Source organism: Micromys minutus (assembly GCF_963924665.1).
Source record: "Micromys minutus genome assembly, chromosome: 22".
NCBI classification, from domain to species: Eukaryota; Metazoa; Chordata; class Mammalia; order Rodentia; family Muridae; genus Micromys; species Micromys minutus.
Window position 1 is genome coordinate 42545396 of NC_137957.1, and position 14430 is coordinate 42559825.

Genomic DNA, 14430 nt, shown 5'->3' on the forward strand with positions numbered 1-14430 from the left:
CTTCATCCTCATTGTGGTCGTCATTATCTTAATGGCTTCATCCCCAACTCTTGATAATCCGTGAGGCAGATTGTTTCTTTTTGAACATTTACTTTGTTTTTAATTCTGTGTATGTGTGTCTACTATGTATCTGGATGCCCAAGGAATCCAGAAGAGAGTAGTGGATCCCTGCCAAGCAGTTGTGAACCCCACCTATGTCTCTCCTGCCCAGCTATTGGCCATTGGCATCTTTACTTAGCAGTCAGAAAAGGCTTGGGGCAGGGTCACTTAGGATCTATATGCAGACTCTCATCTCTGGGGCAACTAGTCTTGGGGACCCAGTATTAACATTAGGATACAAGAAGCATCAGCCAGTTCACTATAAGAACACAAACAGTAAAGATGGACTACATCAAGATGCCATCCTAGAAATTAGAAAAGCCATTTTAAATTAATTTTTAAGAAAAAAGTCCTGAAACTGTCCAGCCTATCCAAATCCTTAAGAACATAGTAAATGAGCACCTTTTGTTTTGACCTGTGATCTGCCTTCACTTGCTGTGAAGCAAGAATGAGTGACTTGGGCCTGGAGAGGTAGCTCAGCAGTTAGAGCAGTGCTCTTGCAGAGGACACGGATTCCGTTTCCAGCACCCACATGGCTCAAAACCCCAGCTGTGGCTCCAGCTTCAGTGGGTCGGATGTCCTCTTCACTTAGACACATAAAAAAATCTAAAAACATTTTTTAAAGAAATAAGAAACGTACACTTTGTGGCTAGATTTCCCATGGTAAACTGACATATCTCAGCTCCTTGCCTGTGTCCTAAGTCATAGTTTTGCATTGCTCTCTCAGGTGATCACGGGCGCTCTGCAGTGCCTGATCTGGGTCTTGCGGTTTCCGCTGCCTTCCGTAGCAACCAAAGCAGAGCAGCTAACGAAACACCTTTTCCTCTTGCTGAAGAACTATGCAAGACTGGGGGCTGCCCAGGGCCAGAACTTCCACCTCGTTGTGAATTGTTTCAAGGTGAGAAGAAACAGTTAAAGTTAAGGAGAGCCAGGGCCAGCCATCAGTTAGAGGGAACCAGGACCAGCCATTAGTTAGAGGGAACCAGGACCAGCCATCAGTTAGAGGGAACCAGGACCGGCCATCAGTTAGAGAGAGCCAGGACTGGCCATCAGTTAGAGAGAGCCAGGACCGGCCATTAGTTAGAGGGAACCAGGACCGGCCATCAGTTAGAGAGAGCCAGGACTGGCCATTAGTTAGAGAGAGCCAGGACTGGCCATTAGTTAGAGGGAACCAGGACCAGCCATCAGTTAGAGAGAACCAGGACCGGCCATTAGTTAGAGAGAACCAGGACCGGCCATTAGTTAGAGAAAACCAGGACTGGCCATTAGTTAGAGGGAACCAGGACCAGCCATTAGTTAGAGGGAACCAGGACTGGCATCCACATCACATCTTTTCATTTCATTAGGCCCTCGCCTTGGGTGGCTGCTGCTAACTTCACTGTTGTGACTTACAGTGTGTGACCATCGTTGTAAAGAAAGTCAAGTCTCATCAGATATCTGAGAAACAACTTCAGGTTCTCCTGGCTTATGCTGAGGAAGACATTTATGATACTTCAAGACAAGCTACTGCTTTCAGTCTTCTGAAGGTATGATGTCACCAAATGTTGGTCTTGGACATTTATGTACTCACATCAGTTCCTGACAGTAATGTGGAGCATACTACTTAATCGGTGAAGGTTATTAGAATTTTGGTTGTCAGATGTAAGCTAACATAGTATCTGTTTATGTGTGTGGGTATTTTGTCTGCATGTATGTTTGAACAATAGAAAGGGCTTTAGATCCCACGGGACCACAGTTAGAGATAGTTATGAGCCACCATTTGGGTGCTGGGAAGTGAACTCAGGACCTGTGGAAAAACAGTCAGTGCTCCGAACTGCGGAACCATTTCTCCAGCCCCTAATATAGTATTTAAACATGAGATCTATAGTTATCTTCCCAAAGGGGTTGGGGTTGGTCTCAGTGGTAAAACACTAGGCTGTGAAAGGCCCTGGGATCAGTCTCTACCATTGTGATCATGCATACATACATACTTACATACATATTTATCCAAGCCCAGGGAGCTGTGTATAAATCTAATACTCCTACATTATTATATTGGAGGGTCCTTTGTTGTTCTTAATTTGATGAACTGCTACATAATATAATGTTTTCCATTTTAATCTTTTTTTAGTAATTGCTTTTTCTTTTGGTTATTTTCATTGTGTTTGCAAACCGCCTGTAACCACGTTAGTATTATGCCTACTTATTTCCATCTTTGCATAAAATGTTATGTCTTTTCCCTTTATATTTAGGCTATTTTATCAAGAAAATTATTGGTCCCAGAAATTGATGATATCATGCGAAAAGTATCTAAGTTGGCAATTTCTGCACAAAATGAACCTGCCAGGGTCCAGTGCAGACAGGTGCGTAGACAGAACTTATTTCTGTAGTAAATGTTGAGCCACTCCCTGCCAGCTTTGGTTTTTATAGTTAGAGAGGTGGCCCTTTGACTGGATTCTGAGACCGACTTGTTTGAGGCTGTGTTCTGAGACTCAAGCTCCTAGAGGGGAGGTCTGGAAGGCCTGGGAGAGAGATGGAAGAGCAAGGTGGGATATCAGTAGACACCTTCAGAAAGCTACCTTTGTGGTGAGCACGAGCTGAGCATTCTTGAGAGCAGAGCACAGGGACCTTGTGGTCTGACTACAGATGGAGGCTTTGAGACTGGTGAGAGCTCAGTGGGTGAGGGGGCTGGCTGCCAAACCTATGACTTACAGAAAAGGTAAAAAGAGAAAACCACTCCCACAAATGATCCTCTGACCTCCACATACACGCTGACACACATCATACACACACAGTAAATAAATAAATACAAGTAAAATTGTTAGTGTGAGAATAGTGAGCAGCCATTGTACCCTTAGGCTGAGGAGTGACATCTGTCCATCTCTACTTGTAGCACCACGTACCATAGCCAAGAGGTGATGTCAGAGTTGCAGTTTGCTACAGGGTTAGGCTGCTGAGGAGGCCAGGCGGAAGAGAAAGAGAATCCCTAGAAACAAAATTGCTTGGCCACAGAGGGCCACCTGCCGTAGAGAACTAGCGTGTGCCCCAGCTTTGCGCACATGATCTCTGATCTTCGTTTTGGCTTGTGATCTGCTCTCACTTGCTGTGATGGGGGAGTCAGTTCCTCCACAGCAAGAAATAGGACCTCATGCTTTATACATGGTAATTCCAAAGTGGGTTGTGGACAGCGCATTATTTATTCAACTCAGCCACTTACACAGTCTACACTGTCTTGTGTAGGCATCTAGTGTCTCTGTTTTAGCAGCAGGGAAAAAGCAGGCTCTGGAAGTTTAAGGATATGCCTTCATTCTCACCATGTCTTTAACTAAGGCTAAATTCTAGTGGGTAAAAACTTGCTACCAACCCTGACGATCTGAGTTTGATCCCAGGGATGTACATGATGGACGGAAAGAACCGCAAGTTGTCCTCCTGCCTCCGTGCATGTGCAAACACACACACACAATAGATAATGTTAAAATCAATTAGCTCTCTGTGCCACCACTTTGTGTGTAAGGACGTGAAAAGAGCTAAGCAAGGGTTAACAGTGGGTGCTGGCCACATGGGCAGTAAGTGCAGTAGTTACCGCTGTCAGACAGAAGCTTCGGATGTGCAGACTTAGGTTTGGAGCTTTATCCACGTGGTCATAGGCAGGACCCGCCCTGGAGCCAGACCTCAGTGAGTGACATGAAACAGGAAGGGGCACAGATCTAGGCTTAGTAGACAGCTTAATCTGGTTGCTTGGAAAGGCTGACTTCATTGGCTTGTCCCTGTGAGTCCCAGACCGCACCTTAGCAGATGGGAATCCTGGAGGCATAGCTCAGTGGTAGACTGTTGGCTTAGTAGGCCCAGTGTCCTGTGTCAGTCTCCTGCCTCATAAGGAATCAAAGGGAGGAGAGGCAAGGGTTTCTGCCTGGACAGACAGGCTCCATATAATCAGCTGTGTGCTTTGTTCTTAGGTTTTCCTGAAATACATTCTTGACTATCCCCTTGGTGAGAAGTTGAGACCAAACTTGGAATTCATGCTTGCTCAGCTAAAGTAAGCACAACCGTAAACTGTTTGGAGAGGGTGGTTTCTTTTTTGCTTTTAGTGTGGTGACAATCTTGAAGGGACAAAGGCATGGTGGTGGTTTCTCTGTGGATGCTGCTCTGTTGCTCTTGGCTTCCCTGGCGTTTCTGAGAGATGCTTTTCACTCAGTCTGATCAGTCTACTTAGGAGAATGTTGGAAACCCAGCTGCTTCCATCTCACCCTGCATGGCCACTTGATGGGAATAATTGATCACTGACATGAAGGAACTGGAGTAGTTCCCAGCTTTCTAAGAAATTAGTTGACAAACTGATACATTTTAATTTAAAATAATCATGACATACTGAGTCTGCCTAACGTTCTTGCCTTAGTTATGAACATGAGTCGGGGAGAGAATCCACTTTGGAAATGATCGCCTATCTGTTTGAGACCTTCCCTCAGGTACGGTTTGCCCATGGGCCCTGGAAGCCTGGCTCTGTCTGTTGTCACACACCCGTAGCAGTTTCAGTCTCACCGGTGCCTCTTCTCCATAGGGACTCCTGCATGACCACTGCGGGATGTTCTTCATCCCTCTTTGCCTGATGATGGTCAACGACGACTCCGCCATGTGCAAACGGATGGCGTCCATGGCCATCAAGTCCTTGCTCAGCAAGGTCAGCCTCGAGAAGAGAGACTGGCTGTTTGGTCTAGTTACCTCCTGGTTTCAGGCGAAAAAGGTTAGTGTTTGCTTTTGGTCATTTTCAGCTTTGGTGCGTAGTTTACGTCAAAATGCATGTTAGATTCACTGTTGAAATGCCCTGTCCCAGAGAGCCTTGTTGGCAAATGTGATTGTGCAGGCACAGAGTACAGATGCTGTAGAGAGTGAGTTTGCATGGGTTACCATGGTAACGGAGCAGTCCAGTGAGTGAGTGCCTGACACTCGCTTCCAGTTCTCTTCCATTTCTAGAGTGAAGTTTTCACTGTTCTCCCACTATCCTCTCACCGTCCCCACTGGCCCATCTTTTACTGGGTTTGTCTAGGATTTCATTTATTTTCTTCTCTTTGAAAATTCTGGTTTCATCCATTCTTGATTTAGTTGATCCTGCACCTGCTCTGGCCCCATCTGACCTTTCCACCCCCAGCCCCTTCTGTGGGTGACATGTTCTATCCTCCCTGTCCCTCTCCTTTAACCTCTTTTTTCCTCTCTCATTGGTCCTTTTCTAGCTTCTTGTCATCCACACACCCACTCCAGGTAAACACACTTATAAAGCTAGGGTCCACATAGGAGGGCTGGCACATGGCCTTTATCTGTCTTTTCTCTGGTGCTGACAGTAGCTACCTTTCTGTAACCCATCCTGCTGTGGTTTTTTTTTTTTATAGCGATTAAACAGGCAATTAGCTACCCTGACCTGTGGTTTATTTGTGGAAAGTGAAGGAGCTGACTTTGAGAGAAGGCTTGGAACTCTTCTTCCTGTGATTGAAAAGGAAATTGATCCTGAAAATTTTAAAGATGTAAGTAGTTTGCTAGGTATTAAGTCTTGGGCAATGTTTATCAAGGTTGAGTTGGTATAGCTGGTAAACATGCAGTTTTGTCAGGCAAAGCAAGAATTCAGTGCAGCTGGGGAAGGGAATATTTCTACAATAGAGTGCTTACCCAGCATGCCCTAGCTCCACAGAAACAAGCAAGGAACAGCCTGCTGTCATGATGCACACCCGCAATCCTGGGGACAGGCTGTTGTGGTAACGCCTGCTGTCATGATTCACACTTGTAATCCCAGGCACCTGAATCATAATTAGGACTGTGACACCAGCTTGGTATACACAGTGAGATACTATGTAAAAAGTAAGTGGGGTGAAGACAAGTTATCTCCCATGATTTTAAAGATCAGAGACCCTCAGCCAGGGCATCTAACTCCATGGGATATATCTGACAATATTCACAAACAGTGTTAGTGATCACAGCTGGGAGAAGTGGTAAAGGGCTGGGAATAATGGCTGCTGCTGTGATTGGGGAGCCGAGTAGAGACGCATGCTAGAAAGACATTGGGTGCTCCCGGGTCATTATGTCAACTGACATGCGTTCTCCATGTGTTTAGATCATAGAGGAGACGGAAGAAAAGGCTGCAGACCGCCTGCTGTTTAGTTTTCTCACACTGATAAGTAAACTCATCAAGGAATGTAATATCATTGGCTTTACCAAGCCCTCTGAGACTCTGGGTAAAATCTGGAGTAAGTATCTTATTTAATCTAACAACATAGGAATTGTGACAAAAGTATTGAAAATACTTGAAAATTGAATAAGAACAGTACAGAAAGTAATTTTTTTTAAGTCCATAAGAAAAAACATAAAGGATCCCATCAGATTATTGCACTGAAATGTTTCTTTTGGGAGACAAAATATTTCTTCGTCACTAATACATTTTATTGATGAGACAAAGGATATAAATTTTTGAAAAGGCAAAAGTTGTGGATGTGCTCCGTGATGGTTTCCTTCATTTGCTCCACAGGCACACGAACACACGCACGCACACACACACACAGCTCTTCATCATCTTTCCTTCCTGTCTTCCTCCACCTTTGCTAAGACATGACCGTACACTTAAGAGCTCTCTTTGGGGGTCCTTGTTAATAAAACAGAGTGGGGGGGTAAGGTTGTAAACATGGTGTGAGATCTACACACAGTATATTTCCATCCAGTCCTTTTATGAAGTGGGTGTTTTCCACAGTGGCTTATCTCCCTAGAGACACAGTGTCCTAGTGTCCTCAGCCAGTATGTCATGACAGTACAGCTCAGCAGATGCCCTTCTCACCGGAGAACATTAAATTACAATGTGTGCTATAGAGAACGCCCTAATGCACCCCAGACCTTTAATTTAACATATAAGTTTAGATCAGTCAGTATATGGATATTCACATAGAATGCTGCAGTTAATTGACAGTCACGTTAGACTTGTAATTTTACCTGCCGAGAGCAGTGATGCAGAGAGGCCTAATACCCATCCTGTTGCTGAGGCGCTATGAGTTCTGGGTGAGGTCCAGCCGGGGCCCAACTCAACTCTGCATGACAGAAGCCAGCCGCGAGCGTTTTTGCCTCTAAGATAAAGTTGCAGCTCTCCTTCACAGCTGTGATGCCTAAAGGAGGTTACCATAGCACACGCCTAGTAGAAAGCACTCAGAAAGAAACGGCCGTTTTCAGTCACCAGTTTGTCTTAGAACCAAGCTTGTGTCTCTATGCATGTTTACATTACTGACATAGAGGTGCCCTGAGAACAGCATCTCTTCTCCCTGGGTTCTGAAACTAGCTCCTGTAGCAGCAGCTCGCAGGGAACAGAGAGGCTTTCATGTGTGTGTGTGTGTGTGTGTGTGTGTGTGTGTAATGTATATGTGTGTGTATATATATATATTTCATGCATCATGTACCAGACAGTTAACTTTAATTGTCTCTCTACCACTTCTCCCGGCTTCTGTGGCCTGGAAATCGGGGACAGTCGTTTTGCTCTTTAGCTTCTCGCTCTAAGTTGATAAAGAGGAGCTCCATGATGCCTCCATACGTGTCCCCTCCAGGAAATCAGGAAAGTGTGGGGTGCCTGAGAATGCATTTTGTCCTTTCAGGTCACATTCATTCTCACCTCAGACATCCACACAGCTGGGTGTGGCTCACTGCAGCCCAGATTTTTGGATTGCTCTTTGCCTCTTACCAACCAGAAGAGCTCATTCAAAAATGGAAAGGCAAAAAGACCAAAAAGAAGACCTCAGACCCTGTGGCAGTCAGGTTCCTAACAAGGGACCTTGACCAGAAGGTAGGTACCATTCTTTCCTTTTATCTTTTAAAGACAGAGTCTCGATGTAGCCCTGGCTAGCCTGAAATCAAGCTGACCTGAGAGTTACTGTGACCTTAGCCTCAGTCTTCCAAGTCCTGGGAGTTGCACCACTCCATGCCTAGCTTGGGTTTTGTTGTTGTTGCTTGTATGTTTGTTAAGGTCCACTTTCTCCGAAACCACTTTCTTCCCTTCTGAGCGAGTGAGATCTTTGCTCTGGTGCGTGGACTGACTCGAGGCGAACCCATGTGTGGGAGAAATTCCAGCTGATGACTTGCTGCACATGGAATTATTAGTTTTTTTGGGGCTGGGGGGTTGGTTTGGTTTTCAGACATGATCTCACTAAGCATGAAGGAGTTGTGGAACTTACCATGTAGCCCAGGCTGGCCTTGAATTCTCAGGATCCTGGTGTGCTAGGATTTCAGAGGTATACCCAGCTGTTACACGTGACTAGGGTTTTTTGGTTTGGTTGGTGGATTTTTTTATTTTTGTGTTTGTTTTTTTAATAACTCAACAAATGTGCTGTCTGCTAATATCCTTTTTATTTTTATTTTTTCACAGATAAAGAGTATCTCTCTGGCTTCATGCCATCAGCTGCATTCCAAATTCTTAGATGAGTCTCTAGGAGAGCAGGTAAGAGTGTGTGGAGTCATCTCAGGATAGGAGAGCCGACAGACTACGCAGAGGCTTGCACTTGTTATTTATCCGTTTTGCTTTTAGCCAGCTTTAGTGTCTGGCAGATTTGATAAAATGTAAACATTCACTCCAGTATGTGTTCAGTTATACATGTGTGTCTAGTTGACTCTGGGGTCCGTATTGGAATAACTTGGCTTCACCACCATTCCCAATTCTGCTTAGTGACCAAAGCTTTAAAGGGGTTACCTGATGAGTTGAGTGTTGTAGTACAACCTCATAATGAATTTCCTTCTCATCCCTGGAAGAATGCTGTTCACAGTCTGACCTAAAAATTGGCTATTCTTAAAAACAGATACATTATCCCACCATTAATAACAGTTTATGTACTTCCATAAGAGGAATGTAAGTATAGCTTGTATAAGAGCTCGTGCCTGTAACTCCAGCCCTTGAAAGGCTGAGGTGGAAGGTTTGCCAGTAGTTTGAAGCCAGCCTGGGCTATAGGTCTCAACCCTTATCTTTAAGAAGTAAATGGCAACATGGTTTATCATATGGCAGGGTCAGAGAAGGGATGGGGGCAGAATTAAATACTTGGTATTGAATTATAAAGACTGTTGAATCCTGGTTGATCACTTGTGACAGTTTACATTATTGGAACTTCCAGTAACTCTGAGCTTCATTTTGTTTTTGATTTCCTCCTGGTAATACTACCTCAGAGGGATCTTTTACTCATCAGTTAATATTACTTGTACATAACTGGAATCAAAGGATTTAGTGGGAGGTAAAGTAAAAATGGTTATTCCATAGGGGAATATCTTCCCTATTCTGTGATTTTTGAGGACAGAACTAAGCCAGGAGGGTAAGTTGGGTGGGAGTGGAGTTGGATGTGCCCTATGGAAGGACTTGAGAGTCTTAAGCACACAGCCATGAGTACAGCGGTGTGTGCTTACTGTCTCCGTTTCCTGCACCTTAGCTTAGGCCCCAACAAGCCATGCTCGTTTCTAACCTCCCCCTCCGCACCTTTTAAGGTTGTCAAGAACTTACTGTTCATAGCAAAAGTCTTATATTTACTGGAACTTGAATCTGGGAACAAGCAAGGAGAGTTAAAAGACTCAGAACAGGACACTTTAGGAGATGCTCTGGCCAGAGAGGTGGCAGAAGAGAAGGCTGGAGCAGATGGAAAGACGGAGTCCAGCAGAGAAGAGAAAGGAGAGCCCAGTAAGCCAGCCACATTGATGTGGCTGATTCAGAAGCTGTCCCGAATGGCCAAACTGGAAGCTGCCTATTCGCCCAGAAACCCCTTAAAGGTACAGTAGCAGGACAACTGAAAGTTTTGTTCATTTATTACTGTTGTCTAAGAAGGGGTCTCAGCTCACCCCATAGCACTGCTTGGCCTGGAGCTCTGCTCAGCTCACCTGGAATTCACAGGGCTCTGTCTGCACTGCCTCCCAACTGCTGGCATCAGAGGTGAGAGCCACTACGCATGGCTCGTCTTCACACAAGGGTTTTGGTTGGATAGGTGGTTGGTTGGTTGGTTGGTTGGTTGGTTGGGTTGGTTAGTTGGTTGGTTTGGTTTTGGTTTTTGGAGAGAGGATTTCTCTGTGTAGCTCTGGAAGTCCTGCAAGTCACTATCTAGACCACCCTAACCTCAAACTTAGAGTCACTTGCCTCTGCCTCCTGAGTGCAGAGATTAAAAGCATGCACCGCTGTGCCCAGCTTTACACAGGTTCTAACTTGTTTGCCTGAACTTGCTTTATATCCTAGGCTGGTCTGAAACTTGTACTTCTAGGAGTTCTGCCTCAGCCTCCCACGTGCTACATTCAGAGGCATCAGTTACAATGCCTGGTGTTTGTAGCTTTAGTTTGGGGTGTTGCTGGGGGCTTGGGGGGGGGTTTGTTTTGTTTTGTTTTTTGTTGTTGTTGTTGTTGTTGTTGAATATTTTAATGGTATTCATAAGTTTCAGATCCTTGGGATTTTGTATTTTGAACCTAAAACTGCAACAACATCTGTCTGAAAATAGAGTGAACTCTGCTTTCCAGATGAGCACTGCTTGCATGGCTGAATGTTGAGCAGACACATTTCAAGTGAAAACACTTCTTCTTTCAGAGAACCTGTGTCTTTAAGTTCCTCGGTGCCGTAGCCATGGATCTTGGGGTAGACAGGGTAAAGCCCTATCTCCCAGTGATCATCGCTCCCCTGTTTCGAGAACTCAACAGCACCTATTCGGAGCAAGGTAACCCTGCCATCTCTGTCCTCCTGAGGGTCTGCACCTTAGGACCATTACTTTGCCTGCACGCTGGATGACCCCTTCTTTCTGTCTTAGAGTGTAAGGAAGCAAGCAGTTAATTGACAAACAACTTTCCATTGTGTGTTTCCAGTCATGTCAGAAGGAATAGTGAGGAGTTTGACTCATGAGGCAGATGGGTCTTGACAAATTCAAGGTTAGCCAAGACCACACAGTGAAACCCAGTCTCAACAAATGTTTGACTTGTACAAAATCATGACTTACTGTCGGGCAGGTTTGAAACATTCCTAAACCTCACAGTAAGCTGGACAGATGTTGGGCCTGCAACCCCGGCCCTTTGGAGGCTTAGGCAGGAGAACTGGGAGTTTGGGGTTTGTTTGGGCTACATGGGGAGAGTATCTCAAAAAGAAAAAAAAAAAAAAAACAAAAACTTTTAAACAGTTTAAAAATAAGACAAAGGAAGTAGATCCCAGGTTTTCATATTTTGCTTATTCACAAATACCTCATAGTTTAATTTTTGAAATGTGTGGCCTAAATAACTAACAGAAAGAAAATAGAAATTGGTGTATGGTTTCATTGAGATCTTAGCAATTGCTCCTGAGGTTCTTCGCACGTTTGGAGCACTGATTTTAGCTGTTCAGCCCAATCCATCTTTTGCTCACTGCACTTCATGTTCATTTTGAAGTGATATTCTTCAGTGGGTGTTTAGAATAGTCCATTCTGTGTGTTAGAGATTTGGTATGCATGGGGGAGAGGAGATAAGAGAATACAGCTTCTTAGTCATCACAAACAACCACACTGTGGGCACAGCTAGACTCTGACCTGTGCACCAGAGGCCAGGGAAACAGTCTTTCCTCTTCACAGCTGCAGAATCGAGCAGGTTCACACAAGTAACCCCAAACACTGTCAAGGTCCTAGGCTGCGTTAATGTCTTCACAGCCAGGTTCCTGGTGTCTTGTTGCATGCTGGCTAAAGTGGAGGCTACAAAGCCACACCCTCCCATCTCGGGCACCTGAAGCCAGTTTCAGATTTGTGTTCAACAGTCATGACAACACAGGACTTCAAATGTCACTTTGATGTGTGCTTACCTCTAATCTTTACTTTCTGTGTGATTAGATCCTGTGCTGAAGAATTTATCCCAGGAAATCATAGAGTTACTCAAAAAGCTGGTTGGGCTCGAGAGCTTCTCGTTAGCTTTTGCCTCTGTCCAGAAACAGGCGAGTGAAAAGAGGGCACTCCGGAGAAAGAGGAAGGCCCTGGAGGTGAGTTTGTGCTTGTAAATGTGACTTGACCAGTACTTTCAACTAGTACCCTGTGTGTGCCACTGTTCCCTGGGGGAGGAATGAGGGTTTGGGAGTATTTTCATTCTGACACACGTTCTGCATTTGATTTGGATCCTTTTCATGTGTACTTTAAAAGTATTGAGAGATTTCTGGTTTCTCTTCAAGTTTGTAACTAATCCTGACATTGCTGCCAAGAAGAAGTTGAAGAAACATAAAAACAAAAGTGAAGCAAAGAAGAGAAAAATCGAGTTCCTGCGGCCAGGTTACAAGGCAAAGAGACAAAAGTCACACAGCCTCAGAGACTTAGCAATGGTGGAGTGAGGGCTCCTTGTGAGCAGACCATTAACTGTCTCCACTAGGACAAAAGCCTGGAAGTCCTGCTTTAGCCCACTCCACTGAATGTTGGCAGATTTTATTATGCTAAACTTTGGAGGGTGGGTGTGGTGCTTAACAACATCTGTAATCTCTGGATTTAAGGCTCAGGCAGGAGGATTGCTGTAAGTTTCAGAGCACCTGGACTAAGACTCGTTCTCAACCAAAAGAATAAGTCAAAACTCTGACATATATTTGTAATGTATATTTTAGTGTAACCATACTTGTATTTTTTAATTAAAATGTTTATATGCTACTCCTGTCTAACTACATTACATGATTTAAAGCCTAGCTTTTTCACAAAAAAAAAAAAAAAAGGTGTGGTGTTGCAAACCTTTCATCTCAGCACCCTGGTGCCAGAGGCAAGTGGATCTCAGTGAGTTTGAAAACAGATCCTGTCTCAAAAGACAAATATAAGGGGGGGGATAACATCTCAAATGGAAATACAGAGTATCTAATTAAAAAGTATGAAAAAAAGACAAATATAAAGAAGATGTTAGGAACAAAGTAAAACAAAGTATGATAACATGTAAATATATCAGAAGGCATTTAGAAGTCTGCAGATACAGCTGTGCTGGTGGGTTTAATATCATAAAATGTTTTCCCAAGGTCATCCCATTGGTTGAATACATATGGAAGCAAAGCCCAAAAAAGTTCATGATAAGCTAATTAATAAAGCCAGTTCTTAACCTACATGGAAGACAAAACTGAACCAACAAAGCAAAGCACTTTTAGAAAAGGACAATACAGTAAAGACTTGTCCTGTGTGTGTGTCAAAGATAAATGTGCTGTCAGCAGAACATGAGAATTTCCACTGGTTAAGAACATTATCATTTATATTTAATATATACCTTTTTTAAACAACCATATAGATGGTCCTATAAAACATATGTGGGCGGATAAAGAGAATGATTTCAGTGTTTGAAGACAGTTCTGAGAAGGAAGAGGACTCAGATCCAGTGTGTGGCATTAGCAATACTTGGAAAATTTAGTGCTTAGTTTCAGGTTTTCAGATTTTGCTTATATGCACAAACCTCATAATTAAGATGGAGCAAAAAACTAACAGGAAACAAAACTAGTACATGGTTTCACTGAGACTTTACCAGTTGGTTCTAAGGTTGAATCTACCTGAGTCTGTAGAGGAAACTGGTTTTGCCCACTGCACTCAAGGTTGAAGGAATGCTCCTGAGTGCCCAGTGTTTGGAAAACAGAAAACCCATCCTGTGTGTTAGGCACTTGGCAAACACCTTAGATCTGATGTGATTCAGAACTGCCTATTTTACAGATGAAACAGACTCAGTAAGTAAACTAAGGAGATAGGAAATGTGGGTAATAGAATGAAGCTTACCAAGCTTAACATGCATATGCACATGCTGGTGAATGCTCGAACTCGCGAGCGCGCGCACACACACACACACACACACCTGGTATTCAGATGCACTTTATAAACAATGAAACTCAGCATTTATTCTAGCCTGTATGATAAGACAGAACTGTGATCAGAATGAGACAGCAAGTGCTGTGTGCCAGGCAGACATGTACCTGCCAGACCCCACGTTTCTCAGTGTCCCAGTACTTGGGAATAAGCCTCGAGAATAAGCCTAGTAGTTCTGTAAACTTCTGCCATTTCCCAGCCATGTGCATTGACCAGATGAAAGCGAAGGTATGAACTGCAGTGTCACTTGCCTACCTGACATATATATCCTATGCCAACTTTATATTTTTTTATATTTTTTGCATGAGGTGTGGACTTGTGTTCCGCCTTACTTTGAGACAGGAATCTGGCCCCAGCCCCAGCACTGGGCTGGAAGGTGTGGCTGGCTTTTTACACGGGTGCTGGTTATAAGATATTGATCCTCATCCTCCCATACCAAATAGTCCCATATTGAGCCACTACTACTGGCTCCACGTTTGAATATATTCCCATGAAATGAAATGCCCAAATATAGATATATATTCATGTAAAAAACAAAAGCCTTTGCCCATCAAAAAGGTAT

The 14430-nt window shown here is 44.0% G+C and overlaps 1 protein-coding gene across 2 annotated transcripts in view; it reads left to right on the plus strand.

Moving 5' to 3' along the window:
• The window catches only part of UTP20 (UTP20 small subunit processome component), a gene marked incomplete at its 5' end in the record, with an annotated part of 78305 nt that extends 65660 nt beyond the window's left edge, over nt 1-12645 (plus strand). For both annotated transcript variants that reach the window (XM_080935039.1, XM_080935038.1), the window contains 14 exons: nt 827-997; nt 1494-1625; nt 2331-2441; nt 4035-4114; nt 4475-4544; nt 4637-4819; nt 5463-5594; nt 6179-6311; nt 7695-7882; nt 8462-8533; nt 9562-9840; nt 10640-10766; nt 11895-12040; nt 12227-12645. In XM_080935039.1, the coding sequence (XP_080791165.1) occupies nt 827-997; nt 1494-1625; nt 2331-2441; nt 4035-4114; nt 4475-4544; nt 4637-4819; nt 5463-5594; nt 6179-6311; nt 7695-7882; nt 8462-8533; nt 9562-9840; nt 10640-10766; nt 11895-12040; nt 12227-12382 (1980 nt within the window). In that variant the 3' untranslated portion in view covers nt 12383-12645. The remainder of the gene's footprint in view (nt 1-826; nt 998-1493; nt 1626-2330; nt 2442-4034; nt 4115-4474; nt 4545-4636; nt 4820-5462; nt 5595-6178; nt 6312-7694; nt 7883-8461; nt 8534-9561; nt 9841-10639; nt 10767-11894; nt 12041-12226) is intronic.
• Between the last annotated feature and the right edge of the window lie 1785 nt (nt 12646-14430).